The sequence below is a fragment of the Nelumbo lutea genome, chromosome 1 (genome assembly GCF_056320005.1).
Source record: "Nelumbo lutea isolate HS-2025 chromosome 1, American lotus-T2T, whole genome shotgun sequence".
NCBI lineage: Eukaryota > Viridiplantae > Streptophyta > Magnoliopsida > Proteales > Nelumbonaceae > Nelumbo > Nelumbo lutea.
The window spans coordinates 158,339,787-158,357,270 of NC_142684.1; the positions used below are offsets into that span (position 1 = coordinate 158,339,787).

The following is a 17,484-nucleotide window of genomic DNA, read 5'->3' on the forward strand; positions in this document are numbered from 1 at the left end:
TAGTCTCTATACTTCTATTCAATAAGGAATAAAATCATTTGAATGAGCATTTTTATAATTTTACCCTCACTGTAATGTTAGTTTTAACAGAGTTGGACTCATGTATTTCTAAAAGTTTAGAGTACTAAAATGTAGCACTTGAAAGTTCATACCCTTAAGTGTCACTAGCCCCACAGTACCTAGGAGTGAGCAAAAAAACATGGAAAAACTGAATCGATCAAAAAAATCGATCGAAACCAAACTGAAAATTTGGTTAACTGAACCGGTCAATTTGGTTTTAGTTCGATGTTTTTAAAAAATCGAAGGTACCGGTTCAGTTTCGATTAACCAATATAGAAAACTGGTGGTTAGCCGAACTGCCCGATATATATATATATATATATATATATATATATATATATAATTTTTATTATATAGTTATAATTTTTATTATATATTTATATATATATTTATAATATATAATGTAAAAATTAAAAAAACTGAAAAATGACGAACCGAACCAACAGTTAGCGATAGGTTTTGGTTTGATTTCGGTTACCAGTTTTCCAAAAATCGGTACTACCAATTCGGTTGCAAAAAATGCCCCACGGCTCGGTTAACTGAACTATGAGCACCCCTAACAGTACCCAAGGGTATAAATGTTTTGGCAACCACAAAAAACGAAACGTAAACAATATTGATGCTTTGAGTTTGAACCATGCCCCTAAACCTAAAGTTGAGCCATCGGGTAGTGATGATGAGTAGATAGATGACTAGGGGAAAAGGCCTTTTCGCCCAAGACATTGGGAAAACCTTCACCATTCAAAAAACGAGATGCCAAAACCATTCTTAAAATGGGGATTTTAGACTTCAAAATGAACATCAATAATTCAAGTTTGAAAATTCTGGAACCAAGATTCATCTCTTAACTCTCAGATTGCAGAGCATTTCAGCTTTGCAGTAGTCTAGACCACTTGACGCATGGAGCCATTTCTTGTTTTTGGAGACCCTTTAATCCCCCTAAATCTAATTGGACGGACACCGTACATCATACGAAGTGAGTCCCAAAGTGAAAATGTTGGTTTGGTTTCCTGCTGTGTTTGGTTTGACAAAAAAAAAAAGAAAAGGTAGGGAAGCCTGTACCCTTCCTTTCCCTACCTTTTCTCTGATTTCAAATCAAACACAGCTTAAATTTCTTCTACTTTTCGGAAAACCACCTACAGGTTGTTCGGCATGGCCAAACCTAGAGCATTCCGAAAGAAATGAAATAAAGCATGGGCATGCTTCTCCTGGCATGTTGATGTTTTTAAAACTCACCTGAAGAGCTAAAGGTCCCTTTGGTTTGTAGTCAGAATAGGAATTGAAATCCCTCAAAATCAGAATTTCGAAATCAGAATTGGAATGGTCTATTCCCATAGCCTGTTCAGTTCAGATAGGAAACCGGAATTAGAAACATGTCAGCGGCCTGATGAAATGGCTGCCAGGTGCTGGACAGCAAAAAACAGAAACATGGTTGATAAACTGCATTTTTCATACTATCTTCTATACATTGAGACATATAAAGTTTTCCAGATAAACAAAATCTTTCATGGAAACAAGGATCACAATTGAGAATACACATTGAAAGTTGGTGTATGATACAATAAGGTTGAGAGCTTTTGAACCGTTTTTGAAGGAATGATCATCCAAAACATTACAATAAATCAAGATCAAATCCTGATTTCAAGTTTTAAAACTGGATGAAGCCTCAAATATCCAATGGACTTCATGCTTGTGACAAGGCCGTTCCATTTTTTTCAAGTTCCCGTTGCCTAGCTCGTTCCATCTTCCGTTTACGCCACTCCTCAAGAGCTGTAACTCAAAACATATTAGTAACTTGCATAAAACAAACACAACCAGCACCAAATGCTAAGAACTATCAATCAAACAAGCCGATTTCAACTGCTCCATGAGCAAGAAAGTTGAACATTGTACCGATAACCAAGTGCTGCACAAGGAAAATGGAGGATCACAATCAGCACCAAATTTTGTGTAAAATCAATGTCATTGCATTTTCACTTATGCCTTTTATCAGGTATGATGTCTGTTATGGATGCAAGGATAAATTTTGGGATGATATTTGGGTAAGTGAAGTGCCTGTGAAGTTCAATTTCCTCTTCTTTCTTTGCTGTCTTCTTATAAATCAGAGTTTGCCTCAAAATTCGTATCAGTATCATCTCATGGGATTGCTAAGGACTTTGGCTTTAGAAGAGATCTTAAGGATTCTCAGTCATCTCTTGTTATTGATCTATTGAAGGCCTTGGTGGGAGTTTTTGGATGTTTCAAAATTAGATGCTTCTATCTGGACCCTCAACCCCAACCTTTTCATCAGAAAATTAACACTTGTGACAACGTACGGAAAAGACCATTTTGGTGCCCTTCTCCCCATACATGTTTTCTTTGTTATGCAAGTAGAGAAACTACTGTCCACTTACTAATCTCCCCATATATGGGAATTTTTTTTGTTTCTCTTTGGATGCAGGTGAATTCTTTCTTCCATTGTGCATGCTCTATTTATTTAGTTCATTTTTTATTTTTTATACATGATCAAATAAAGCTTGGCGTTTGTTGATCAAAAAAAGAGTAAACAGTTACCCAAAAAAGAAAGAAAAAACTCTTTGATTAATGTTTATGACAAAAGGAAAGACCTTGTGACTGAAGTATTTAGGATTTTTTTATCAGCAAAAGTATTTAGGATAAAATGCTAGAATATAAATATGAAGAATAGATGCCCAATTCAATTCAACAATGCCTTATTGCCCAAGGTGGAAAACCAAGAAATCTGACTTGAACCATCCAGCTCTAAAACTTGACTCACTTGAGTCACATCCAAGTCTGTGTGAGTCAGGATTTTTTATTTATTAAATATAAAGCAACCTTACAAATATAAAAATATTAACCAATAATAGGAAACACTATGAAAAAAAAATAAGAAAGCTTATAGGAAAAGCAAGAAATGCTGTTTTCATGCTTACAAGTAATTGTATATAAATATAATTTTTTTATTTATTAAATATTGAGATGCATTAAAGGGGGCCATTTTTTTGTGCAATGGTAAGAAATTGTGCTGACAAGTGTGAGAATGCAAGTTCAAATCTAAAAGCGGACTCTTTGTACAAAAAAATGCCAAAGTTTAGGTCCATATCCAATCCACCCCTCCCAAGACCCCAGACAGCTGGGACCAACAATGGGTAATAGCCCTTTTATTGAAATTGTGTTGAAGTTATTAAATGAATTAATGTAGACAGGAAATTTACATGAAGATGAAGATGAACAAGGATTCTACCACAAGGGGATTTACATCGATGCACCTAACTTCCATACTACAAGGATTTTACCCTACAAGTGGGGATAATCTAGTTAAGTCAACTAATGTTCAGGTTTTAGAAAATAAAAAAATAAAAAAGTTACATATTTCTCCATGAAAGTGGATTCTAACCTAAGAGACACATTGATACAAGTTTTCTGTTGGAAGTCAACAAAAGAGTCTTGTTTTTCTCCTCTCGCATTTCTACCAAAGAAATGGAAAGAGAAGATAGTGGAAGGAGAGAGAGATTAAAAAGATAGTTTCCTATCCTCTAACATTTCTACCAAAGAAGCACACACAAGGGAGAAGTTTTAAGGTATGGGGGTTAAAATTAGACAATGAAGGATTCCATAAAACTACCCCTTACTGAACCACTTGAGTTTCAAACAATTTGTCAGGTCAAAAAACTCACAAAATCAAGCTGAACCTTTCAAATTATTGTCATTTTCAAGCCTAACCAAGTGTCCATGATTCTCATCCAGGTTAAGTTAAAATATTTACATTCAGCAACTAGCCCAAGTCAAAATCTGTTTTCCAACCATGTCATTGCCGCTCTACTTCATCAGGAGCCATATCATATATCAGATTGTGGTATTCTGTTACTCTTCAGCCTACACCTTTTTTGCCCTCCTTCAAACTCTTTTAGAATCCTCAACTTACATCAAGTCACTCAATTAGTGATGCACTAGGTTGGCCTTCTACACACATGAATAGAAACATCTTGGATATTTATAAATATATGTGTGTTTGTATGTGTGAGAGGCATTTATATAATTTCTTTCAAATTTTTAAGCAACTTATGTTTTCAGAATTAAATAATGTTTAGGTATTAATTTATAAATAATTTCTCAGTTTTTTATTAAAATTTGTCATTATCAACTAATATAATTTAAATGAATACAGCTTTAAAAGAAGTACATTGCAGGTTAGTGGCTGCAAAACCTCAATATCCATCAAGTCGACCCATTAAGTGAAATAGCTTCAGAAGGCACTGAAAACCCTAAATGTATTGAACTTTGAACAAATAAATGATTCACTAACTTAAATGAATTAAACGTAATAAATAACTCACTGATAAAAGAAATTAAATAATTTATCCTTCTATTTTCATTTTCCTCTTTTTCTCAAGTAAAAAATAAATCTCAGAATGATGAGGAAGACATAGCATACAAAGCAACTTCAGAGCAAATAATGGGTAACAGACTTGGAGCCACTTACTAACAGCTAAAGTAGCTGAACTGAATGACTTATTTGTTCGTCTTTTATTGAATAAAATATTTGAGGTTATAGTAACCATTCAGTTCAACCACTTAAGTGTTATCAAATGGCCCCTTAGAGATCCCTAGGTAAATCACCTTTCACGCTATTAGCATCATTTAGGGCACGGAAGTCAATCAACCTCTTTGACAGATCTACTGCAGCAGTTTGCTTATTATCTTTTGGCTGCACACTGTCTGGCTCAGCATATACTTCCTGCTTGATCTCCTTTACCTAAACAGGTAATAAATAAATTATGTTTAAGGGATTTAACCTGAAATGTAATGTCACCAAACAAAGCCTTGAACTTGGACAAAGATGGACAAATCTTTGGCATATGCTTCCTGCTTGATGTCCTTTCCCTAGAGCAAGTACATTGCAAACCACACAGGTTTCTTGGAGAATACCATACTAATGAATCATACTTACTCTTTTAATCAGTTCCAAAGGCTCCATAGCACGGCGCAACTCATCACATTCATTAATATATCTCAGTTGCACTGCATTTCAAAATGACAATTTAATTATATTACTGAAAATTAGAAAGCTCAATGCTAATAAATTGACTTTATTGTAACTACAAGAACACACTTATCAAGGTAATTGGTTGATGCAGAAGCCAGCAGATCAAATCTGGGATTTTCTGAATCTTTATGTATTTTTATATTTTTTTAATAGTAAGGATATTTCCTTCATATGACCAACTTGTAAGTGGATTGAGCACTCTAGCCTGGAATTTTTCTTTGTCTAATCATATTAAAGTTTAAAATTCCAAAGTCATATGATAAGGAGAAGCAGAACTGTAGTTTTACCTTGTTCTTCTTAATTTTATCTCTGTGTGTGTATGTTGTCAAGGATGTGGCTGTTAAATGTTTTGGGTACATTGCCATGGTGAGTAATCCCAGAAGATTTAGAATGATTATATGTAATGTGCAAGTTGACTTTTTTTTCAATAACAGATCAACAAGAGATTTACTGCAGATAAGTGGCCCCAAGGTACAAGCATGAAAACCCAAGAGAACCCCAGATTATATAGGACTGCTTCCCAGGTTAGGATCCAGTAAATATCAATTCTATTAGCTCCCTCCCTAGCAATAATTAGCAAAGGAATTTGCAATACTAGGGATCCAATTAAACAAGACATTCAGCCCAATGTGAAGGATCTAGCTTCCCTCATATAGTGGAAGTAAAGCCAAGGGACCCATCTATCACCCCTTAATTATCCTATTTCAACTTTATGAGGTACCAGTTGACTGACCCTAGGTTTTCTCTTATATTTTTCACTCTCTAGCTTTCTATGTGAGTTTTTTTTTCAAATTTCAGTGTTGATTAACCATCAAGGGCCAAGGGAAACATACTCAAACATCATATTTAGAGTACTGATATCAGCTATAGGTAAGCCTTTATACCAAAGAATCAGTTCAGTTTCCACTTTCTCTAGACAGAAATTCTCTCTAAATCAGACCAATCAAACCCCAGTCAAAACAACATTTGATTGCGTTTTAAAAGCACCAAGGCACAAGAAAAGTGTAAGGACCTTTTAGTTTTAAAGGCACACACCTTCTTGAAGCTAATTTTGAAAAAATAATAATAATAATAATAATAAAGAATAGAATATAACAAAAAATAATATATATATACACATTAAAAACGTGAAAACTTAAATTTTAAAAGAAACTAAATGTTTTAAAAGCCTATTAGCACAAACTGAAATATATAAACTATAAACATGACATACAAAACATATTCTAAGTGAAAATGTGGAAGTGAAAACAAACATATGTGGATTGTACATAGTGCTTCAAGTATTCAACAATTAAATATGTGAAACTTCCAATCCATTTATTTATCTCCTAGTTGTATTATTTCAAGCAACTAGTGTGATGTTAAACATCTTGCATTCCCAATCCTAGGAGATCAGCCCTTCATCTCTATAAAAGCCACTTGAAGCAAACCTAACCAAGTTAGTTCATGCCGTGGTTTAAGCCCCCCAACCAAAATTTTTGTCATGTATATATATAAAGAATAATTTTGTAATTTTAGTTGCAAGTCATTTCCATTTTAGGATTAGAGACCATATATTAGTTGTATTACTTTTGCTTCTTTAGTGGAAACCTTGCTATTTAAGATCCTATTTGCAAGAATTAACACTTTAAGTATTTGAGTATTTGTTTTTGTTTGTTTTAAAAGACCAATACAATTGTACGAATAACAATTGATGAATCGATTTTTAGTTGATGGCCAACTTTTTGGGATAAGTACCTCGTCGTTTGATCTGCTTCCAAGTGGCCTATGATTCAGGCCGAAGTGGAGAACTTTGGCTGCCTAGCTGCCTGTGAGGTGCCAAGTTGCCTAGGTGCCGAGCTGCCTATGAGGTGCCGGGCTAACCAGGTGCAGGGCTGACCAGGTTGTGAGCTGAATTGATGAGCTTCGTTGCTCTTTAGAGACCTGTAAGGAACCAAATGTCAGAGGACCCGGGGTGGCTAACCCGGCAAGGTCGCTCCGATGCTTAAGTCAGTACTCTCATAGTAGACTGCGAGCTAAAAATCACAAAGTCTGAGAGCTAGAACTTGCTTACTTGCTTGCTTGCTCACTTTGGGGTTGGTGCCTTTATATAGGCCTTGCTCATGTAACGCCTCCGAGATCTTCGGGAGGTCGTGTCTAACTGGTTCGAGATCCTCGGAGGTAACCGCCATGCACATTGACCACCTTCCGAAACGTGGGCCGACCTCCAAGGATCATGGGGCATGCGTGCCGAATTTTTCGGCGAGCACGCCTCACGGGTCGCCACCTGGACCTCAATCAAACCGGCACACCCTCGAGGGAGATCGCTCCTTGCGTCGAGGTCGCTTCAGCCAGTGATGAGGTGCTGTAGGTCAGCCTTGGACAAGGTGCATCTAGCCGACCTGAGTTGTGGTCGAGTTTGTCAGGTTGGCACTAGTGCCAGATCGGCACCTGGGCCAGGCCGCCAGGCCGTGCGCATGCCGCTAGGCCGCGCCAGACCACGCCTGGGCCAGGCTGCCAAGTGGGACACCATCAGCTTGGCAAGTTTGTTGCCTGAGTGGTTTCGGGTGTCACCTAATTGTCCTGAGGTGCCATGTGTCACAATGTCATTGGAGGGCCAAATCCACCCTCATCAACAATAAAAGCTAATTACAAAAGTGTAAGACAATAATGAATCCAGAAAAAAAAAAAAAAGAAGACAACTTTAAAAATGCACATACCCAGGCTGAGGCACAAGGCACACGAGGTGCACACCTTCTGAAAAGGGCTATGCTTGGGTTCAAGCAAGGGCTGCAAGGTGCATACCTTGAAATGTGTCTTGCCTGTGCACCTGAGAATGCCTTTTAAAACTCTAGTTATCCCCAAATTTAGGTACCTTTTCATCCTTGTAAAACATTTTCCTAAAGTTCCCCTCTAATCCTAGTTTCCATAATTTTCCAGTCTTAGCAACTTTTGACCTTTTGTGCAGGGCCACCTCAAAACACTACTACTCTTTGTCACCTCTTACATATCTAATCTAAACCCTACTATATTTCAATGAAAAATGTCATCCGAGTACTTAGTTCATGAATTTTCTTTGTTTTCCATCCCTGAGAAGGCTTCTATAGGTTGTTGGGTTCAATCCTAGGAACAATTGCAAACCCAGTTGCACTCTTCGTTTAGCCCTAAAACCTTTCCTAAGCCCATTGCTGTGATTTTAAATCACTAAACCACAAAAGAAACAGGTAATACAGGTCCTGGATCAAACCTACCTTGAAGCTGCAACATAGAACTAATAGAATAAAAGGATCCACTAGAGTTAGGAAATAAATTGGCGTACTAATATCCCATACTAATCAATATGTCATATGCATGGAAAAGAAATTGAAAGCAAAACTTTCAAGAGTATGTAAACAATCATTATGTTATGAATAAGAAATGGAATTAAGGACCTCTATCGGTTGCTAGTAGTTGCTACAATCATGCCCACAATGTCTCAACCGTAACAGACACTTGGCTGTCAGACTGAAAATCCTGCTCGTTCAGGAAACAATCATTGTAGGATATAACGCAAAAGAACCCAAAAGAAAAGTAGTACATGTCTCTACCAGCTACACAATCATAAGATCCCATACCTAGAACCAACTCCAAACGATTGTCAACATCTAGTAGCAAAAATATCTAATGCTTACAAGAGGTCATATACTGAGTCAATATAAAATGCTTCTGTGTGCTGAGAACCTCGTTAAAAGAATGAAACACGAGACAATTAAGTCCCCTAAAACGAATAACCCCAAGTTCAGAATCATCCTCAACAGATAATATATACCCTTGCCAACAAATGACAATAACCATCTTTGAAAAATTTAAGAATTCACAGGAGTAACGCATATTTGTTTCTAAATAAATGGAACAGAGAGCTCACAGCTGACCATATATCAATCTCAAACAGGTAAGTAAGACTCACCATCGCCAAACTTAGTCACTGAGACTCAGTCCAATTTGCCAATACCCATTCCATTCAACAATAAGGTCAGTTACAAGATTCTAATAAATCAAACCAACCGAGCATAGCCACCGGATCCTATAATTCATTCCCCCTGTCCATCTCCCAAACCAAATGCCCAATTCAATGAATCCCGACTCATCAATAGAAGCTTCCCTTCAATTCCATATTTGCATATATAGCAACCGAAATTTTCAGGCTAAACCAAATTGGGTTTTCCATTTAATCCAACAACAATCATAAATTCTAACAGGCTTTGACTTGTATTTACGTCATTCAAGAAAAGCCCACTGCTCCTTTGCACGTTAAAAACCAGGGAACAGCAAAGGCAAAGCAAAACAGAACAACCCACATGATTGGCTGATTGCCCAACAGAAACTAAGAAATGGAGGAATTGATGTGGCACCTGCATCGGCTTCATCTCGGCCAACCCTTTTGTTGGATAGACCAGACAGGAATCCTTGAAGCAAAAGAAGAACAGTAACGAGATTGAAGAAGCAAACGAGTATGGTCGCGTTCCTGAATGAGAACCTCAACGACCTCCATGATAGCTGCTGGCTTTCCATGCTTTGCTGATCTGTGGTCTGCACCTCAGAACGAGCGAACGACCTGGAATATGGAGAATTTTTCACTGTATGGCCCTTGAAAAGGATCCAGAAGTCCACCTTCCAAAAGAAGACGTCAGTTTTACTCCAGTCTGTTCCTGGCCAGGGGCCGCTGGTCCTGTGGATGGCAAACGGAGAGGGAATCCGTCGTTCAGACTTGGGTCAATGAGCCAAACACCAGGGCCAGGCCCACTTAGAGTGGCCCGCCCAAGCCAAGACATTGTTCATTTGCCAGAAACAAGACAACCCGGATAGATCGATACCATCGGCCCACATAAGACTTGACAAAGAATGGGCCTATTCATATTCAAAGGCACTGTTTGGTTAGAATTCTATTTTTTTATTTTTAATAGTATCAAAGTATAAAATATAAAAAAAATGTTTTACTGTTTTTGTTTTAAAAATCATTTGGGTAGAAAATTTTGTAAAGTATACTTTCTGGAACAAAGAACCATTTCCTGTTTGGTAAAATCACGTTCATCCTTACTTCTGGTGACGGTTTCTGGTGGTTTGGTGGCTGAGACCGGAGACAGTGGTGTAACTCTAGTAGCGGCAAACGAAGGTAGGGTCAATCGAAAGGTGGTCACATGTGACAACCCGTTCGCACGAAAATGAAAGTACTATTTTGTTAAAAGCACAAAGTATAAAAAACCGGTTTCATGCTTTAGGGGGTTTTTGTACTTTTAAAAATACAAAATATACAATACAAACACTATATCTTACTTTTCATACTTTTGTACTTTCAAATGAAAGTACTTTATCCAAACAGGGCCATATGGTAACCACATATCTTTGAACTTTTTCCAACAACTACTTACGCTATATTAATGACAATTAGCCAAGAAAAAAGCTACTTTTAACTAGAAAGAGGTGTTTTCTTTGCATGGGCCTCAATAGACCCACCCAATTTGTTTTTATGTGTAAGGCCAAGAGATGCAAAAAACCTGGGCTTGGATTTTCAAGCTTTGGGCACAGTCTATTTTAAGAAGTTTGGGCAATGCAGCCTAGCCCATATGGGCCCACTCGATATTTTGTGTTTTATTTAAAATGGGATAATGTCTGAAATTCCCCTTCATTTTTTAATATTCTCTCTAACTTTTCAATTCCCCTCCACTTTATAGCATGTGGACCCTCTACACCACTATTATTTTTTAATGACAAAACTAACTCCAACCAACCAATCAGCCCTATTAATTGACTTTTATATGGCAAAAATACCCTTAGTTTATTTTGCTTTCCCATTTCATGCTGACTCAGAAAACCACCAATAGTTCAATCCAAGTGAAGAGATTAACCTATTTTTAGAATTTTGGTTCAAAGGATTAAATTGAATAGAGAGGCATTAATTGAATTTTGCAAATACTGTCATTTTTCCAATGCTAGGTCTGTAAATTGGGTATCCAATTTGAAGAATTTATACTGAATAAGGCAGGTTTTCAGTCTGGGCCCATTCAAATAACAAGGAAAAAAAATCAGGTAAGATCAAGAGAAAGTTGAAAGAGTGAAGAGAAGTTATAGATAATAACCCTATTTCTAATAAAATTTAAGCCCATCTTATATCCATGAGTATTGGTCGAGTTTGAGAGGTGTGTGTGTGTTTTTGCTACTTATATTTTGCAGTATTTAGAGAACTGAACCCGGAGGTATAACCGTTTGTGCCTTTGGGTTACGAGGTCAATAGGGTTGATTGGTTGGTCAGGGTTAATTCTGTCATTAAAAAATATCAGCAGTGCACATGGACCACTTCTGTTTTGATTACTATTTACTAACATTGACTTAATAGAAGGTTTTATAAATGAAAGTGTGTGATAGAGAGGTTCTCGTGGTACTGAAAAGTCAGAGTAAATCTTTTTTATTAGCAAATGCTAATTTGTGAAAAGTGAAAACATTGTTCATATGATGTGAATTGAAGTGTGACGAGTTAGAGACTTGAGCTCAAGCTTGGATCGATTCATAGCTCGCAAGTTCAAGCTCGACTCGACTCGAACTCGACTATAAGCCATTTTTTTTAAATAAAATTTATATGTATAAAATTATGTTTTTATTTTTTAGACAAAAAATAAGAATTATAAAAATTTTTTACTATTATACATAAAAATAAAAATATATAATAAAATGATTATAAAAATAATGATACAAATATAATATTATAATATTATATATACAAAAAAATAACTATAAAAATTAGTTACTATTATACATACATATATATGTGTGTGTGTGTATAATAAAAATGATTTATTTAATACTAGGCTCGCGAGCCTTATGAGACGAGCTTGAATAGCTCGTGAATGGCTCGGCTCATGGCCAACATCCTATGACTTCAGCTAACCTCAGCTCCTACTGAGAGGCAGAGGTTTATCCTACATGGTGTGAAACATGTTCATTTCACATGCTATTAGGATTTTATTTCTTTTGGAAATCAGTTTAAGATAGTGTTATTAAAGTGAAGGAATTTTTAGATGACATCCCGTGAAAAGAAAATATTATAGACCATCTGGTCTAGAAATGGTGTAAATTAGGTTTTAATCAAGGTTCAAAAAATTGATACATATTAGGTTGTATCGGCTTATATGTATCGTATTAGTGACCTCTCGATACGCTCCTATAGTGGGTGCTTCGAGGTTTGGTCTGGTTCAAGGAGTAGATGGGCCTTTAAACCGACCCCTCTGAACCAATTTGAAAAAAAAAATCTAAAAAAACAAAAAGCAAAACTCAATACCCTATATCGATATTTTCAACCTTGGTTATAATTGGATTAGATTGGACCTTGGGCCTGAAGTTTCAGCCCTCTCAGCCCACTATACCCATGTTGCACTATGGGACTCTACTAATCAATTTTCTTGACGATATGTTTGAACAGGGTTTAGTCATTTCTTGGGTGGGTATGAACCATAATTGTTTCATTGTGAAAGTTTTTCATTGAGTTGTCCTCCTCTATAAGAATATTGGTTTTAAAACTTATGGCTTTCTGTAAGACTGATAATCCTGCCATTGGTGTAACAATGTATGAGGCTTTCAAATAGTCCTAAAAGAGGGTGAATTCCACTTGGTTGGCTTCAAGATGTTGTGCCATGGGGGTTCTAGCGAAAAGGGGACACGTGGACACGACCTGACTAAAGGATGATAGCTCAGCCCGACAATCCTAATTCGCAACGTTTGAGCTTAGGTACTCGGTCACCTCGGAATTTGTCTGATGAAGTAGAAAATGAAGCCACACAGGATCTCTCTAACTTTGGCCAAGTAAGCAGCCATAGTGGGGTCGCGGGCTTCATACTCACCGACTTGGTTGACCATGAGCAATGAATCGCTGCATATGATGAGGTGTTTTGCCTTCATTTCCCTTGCTAGGGTTAGCCTAGCGACCAATGCTTCATACTCTGCTTCATTGTTTGATGCCACGAACTCGAACCGAAGTGCATATTCCAGCTTCACCTCGCTTAGGCCGTACAGAATCATTCCTACACTGCTTCCTTGCTGGTTGGATGAGCCGTCAACGTAGAGAATCCAGGGCTCCTCATCCTAGGTCGGTCCTGCTCTAATCGGGACCGGCGCCACACTGGTTGAAACTTCCATCGTGTGTTCGAGCTCTGTCAACTCGGGAGTTGCGGTACTAAATGTGCATTTTGCCACAAATCAACTAAGGCTTGGGCTTTGATTGACGTCTGAAGTTCATATCGGATGTCGTACTCACTCAGTTCGATAGCCCACTTTGTCAAACTGCCAGACACCTCGGGCTTGAACAGAATCTGTCTCAGAGGCTTGTTGGTGAGGACGACGATAGTGTGAGCTTGGAAATATGGGCGAAGCTTGTGAGTTGGTATGAGTAGCGCGTACACTAATTTTTCGATCTTGGGGTACTTTGTCTCCGCATCCTGCAAAACTTTGCTAACACAGTAGATGGGTCGTTGGACCCAATCTACTTCTTTGATTAGTGTCGAGCTTACCACCTCGTCACTCGCGGAGAGGTACAACTTTAATACATCCCCTTCCTTGGGTTGGGTCAAAACTGGGGTAGTGCTTAGGTATCCCTTCAACTCGTCGAAGGCGAGCTGACGTTCTGCGGTCCATTCAAAGTCCTTACTCTTTTTTATGGCTTTAAAAAATGGTAGGCAATGATCTGCCAACTTGGACATGAAGTGGTTCAAGGCGGCTATCTAGCCAGTCAGCCTCTAAACCTCTTTTATTTTGTGGGGTGGTCACATATCTAGAATGGCCTTTATTTCTTTTAGGTTGGCCTCAATGCCACGTCGGTTGACTATGTAGCATAAAAATTTACCCAAGGTGACTCCGAAGACACATTTGTTTGGATTTAAATTCATATTGTATTTTCGCAAGATTTGAAAAACACTTTGTAAATCATGTCCATGTCATCAACATAACATTCGATATTATTGTCGATTAACGGCTCAAAAATTTTATTGACAAGGCGTTGAAAGGTTGCCCGACATTTTTTAGTCCAAAGGGCATAACCTTGTAGCAATACAACCCGAGCTCAGTTATAAAGGTAGTTTTTTCTTCGTCGATGGGGTCCATCATAATCTGATTGTAACCGGAATAGGCATCCAGGAAGCTCAGTAACTCATGCCCTGAGGTCGCATCCACTAGGTGGTCGATCTTGGGCAGTAGGAAGCATTCTTTTGGGTAGGTTCTATTCAGGTCGGTGTAATCAATGCATATGTGCCACTTGTCGTTGGCCTTTTATACTAGAATTGGGTTAGCTACCTAGCTCGGATAATGGACTTCCCTGATGAAGTCTGCCGCTAGGACCTTCCTGACCTCTTCATCAACTACCCTCTAGCATTCTAGGGTGAGGTTGCGCTTCTTCTGTCTAACTAGCCTAACTAAGGGATTGGTATTCAATTTATGAGTTAGAATTTTGGAGTCTATTCCATGCATCTCTACCGCGGACCAAGCCAATATATCTAAGTTTTTGAGTAAGAAGCTTACTAGCTGGGAGCGAAGTGGCTCGTCGGTCGAAGCATTGATTTGGAGAGTCTTGGTCGGGTCATCAGTTGAGATCGGGATGTGGACCGTCTCCTCTGGTGGGGCAGCTCGCTCGTCGGCATACTCCATTGGTCGCTCGAGCTTGAGATCTGCCGCTAGCTTTGCCTTCCCCTTGAGGGCAGCTACGTAGCACTTGCGAGATTCGAGCTGGTCGCCTCGCACGACTCCTACCCCATAGTCCGTTGGGAACTTCATCGCCAAATAATAGGTTGATACTACTGCACATAGGACGTGCGTAATGGGTCGTCCTACTATGGCGTTATAGGGAGAGGGAGTCGCGACCACCAGAAATGTGTGCTCAAACCTCGCAATATTTGGCCACGTGCCAGCCTCTACGGGTACTGTCACTCATCCGAGAGGTCTGACCTCCTCGCCGCTAAAGCCTACTAGGGGAGTACCTACCGGCTTTAGGTCGCTTTGTTGTAGTTGTAGCTTGTTGAAAGTGTTCTTGAGCAGTATATCCACCGAGCTACCCGAGCCCACCAGGATGCGCTTGACTTCGAAGTCGTTGAGCCTCAATTTTATCACTAGAGCGTCATCATGAGGATACTGGATTCTGTGTGCATTGTCATCCATGAAGTATATTAGTTCTTCAAGTCGATGTCGCTTTGGCAGGTTCTCCTCTTCATTTTCTAGCTCACGGACTGAGGTTCATCCAGCTATCGATGTACACCCCATGATGATGGACCCGCCAGTAATCATGTTGATTACCCCGCAAACCGGTCTTTCTCGGGGGGATTCCTTCTCTGGTCCCCCTGTCGGTCTGCTTGCCAATCTGTTTGGCCTCTCTCTTCTCACTGTATAAAATTTTTTAAGTATCTGCGGTGGATGAGCTTCTCAATCTCGTCGCGAAGGTTCCTGTAGTTCTTCGTGTTGTGCCCGTGGTCTCTGTGGAAATGACGGTAGACACTCTGGTTTCTTGTTACAGGATCTCCCCTCAACCTGGGAGGCCATTTGACGAAGGAGGAGTCCTTAATGGCCATTATAATTTCTCCTCGCTTGGCGTTTAACGATGTGTAGTTTGTTCTTTCAACAAGTGGGGTCTTGGAGCGCCGACCTGATTTGCGAGCTCGCGAGGGAGATCGACTTCTGGATTTGTTTCTTCCCCTACTCAGGGACTTGCTCTTTCTTCTTTTATGTCCGCTATTACCTGTGTTATCATTGTCTCTTTTCCTTTTTTCTGTCGGGATGTCAGTCTTCTGGTTGATTTCCTCTTCGGTGCCGATGAACTGATCAACTAGCTTGAGGAATTCGACTTCTGGATTTGTTTCTTCCCCTACTCAGGGACTTGCTCTTTCTTCTTTTATGTCCGCTATTACCTGTGTTATCATTGTCTCTTTTCCTTTTTTCTGTCGGGTTGTCAGTCTTCTGGTTGATTTCCTCTTCGGTGCCGATGAACTGATCAGCTAGCTTGAGGAATTCGGTGATGTCTTTTGGTTTATTGGCCACCACATGCCATTTAAACTCCCTATGAGTTATTCCTTTCTTAGCTGCCATGAGTCTTACCACCAGGTCTAAGTATGGGATCTGCAGGCAGGTGTCGTTAAAGCGCTTAATGTAGATTCTAATCGACTCTCCTTCTCTCTGAACCACGTTAAGGAGACTTCCTTGCGACCTCGGATACTTCTTGCTAGTGATAAAGTGCGAGGTAAAGAAATCTATGAACTGCGACCAACTCTTGATCGATCCCAGCGCGAGGTTTCGATACCAGGTCTGAACTACCCCTTTAAAGATAGTGGAGAAGGACACACACATACAAGACTCATCAGCCCCGACCAGGTGCATCTAGGACTGGAAAGAGTCTACATGGTCATTAGGATCGAAGGACTCGTCGTACTTGTCTAAGGGAGGCATCTTGAAGTCCTTAGGCATTGGGGTCGCTAAAAGCTTGGGAGACAGGGGAGACGACTTGGAAAGTAGGGGAGGAGCGACCTTTGTAGTTACCGAGCTCGCTTCTTCCTTACCTTTATCTTGCCCTTCTTGCTGGTTTGGCCTTGCTAGCTAGCTGTTCTGAGCCGAGGTATGGCGTGCCTTGCGACGTCTCCGCTATTGTCTCTTTACCGGCTCGACATTGGTGCTGTTGATTTCAGTGTGCTCTAGTATCGCTCTGCCACAAGGTAGCTCCTGGTTCCTTGTGGGATTCTGGGGCTGGCTATCACGGACAGAGAGGCCCTATCTTGAGTTTGCACCTCGAACCTTGAACTGGATACCTGCTAGCGAACCATCATTTTCCTGCTGTGAATGCTGAGGAAGATTAGGCTGGGTATCCCCGGACTTGTTTCCGAGGTTCCCTGGTGAGGCAGATGGGGTAATCTAACTGTCTCTCCTCCCACAGGGTGAGACCCAACTCCTGGGAGGAATTGGGACTTTGGAAGTCTCTTCGCCTCAGTGGGGGGATCGAATGACATCCTGGTTGACACAAGGTCGGTTCTGATTCTGCTGGGCTTCTAGGTGCCGAGGTGGAACCAGCTATTGGTTTTGTGGCAGTGGAGGGAACTGCTGGTAGAAGAAATACTGCTAGTACTGTTGGAATTGCTAAACCTGTTGCATCTGGATCTGGATTGCCCGGACGCACTGCACCAGGTCGTTGAACTAGGATGGCTTAACTCCGAGGGGAACCATAGAAGGCTCATAAAAGGTTGCGCCTACCATCGGGGGAAGTAGGGCGTTCACCTGTGTAGTGTTCAGTGGCACGGTTAGTGTTGGAATCCTAGTCGCAGTAAGCGGGATAGTGAACTAGCCGATGCACACCGAAGGGGTTGTCCTCCGGAGATGTTCATCTCGTTGCTTTGTCCAGCGTG

General features: G+C 39.8%; 1 protein-coding gene across 2 annotated transcripts; it reads right to left on the reverse strand.

Moving 5' to 3' along the window:
- Positions 1-1,489: 1,489 nt before the first annotated feature.
- On the reverse strand, positions 1,490-9,890 carry LOC148878654 (uncharacterized). 2 transcript variants are annotated; one of them, XM_088957904.1, is made up of 4 exons: positions 9,478-9,890; positions 5,012-5,082; positions 4,725-4,816; positions 1,490-1,830 (listed from the first exon to the last, which is right to left on the reverse strand). In XM_088957904.1, exons 1-4 carry the CDS (start codon positions 9,635-9,637, stop codon positions 1,824-1,826), a joined length of 330 nt encoding a protein of 109 aa, XP_088814030.1. In that variant the 5' UTR covers positions 9,638-9,890; the 3' UTR covers positions 1,490-1,823. The 2 variants fall into 2 exon arrangements, with proteins under 2 accessions (XP_088814030.1, XP_088814025.1); XM_088957899.1 differs by having other exon boundaries at positions 4,681-4,816.
- Between the last annotated feature and the right edge of the window lie 7,594 nt (positions 9,891-17,484).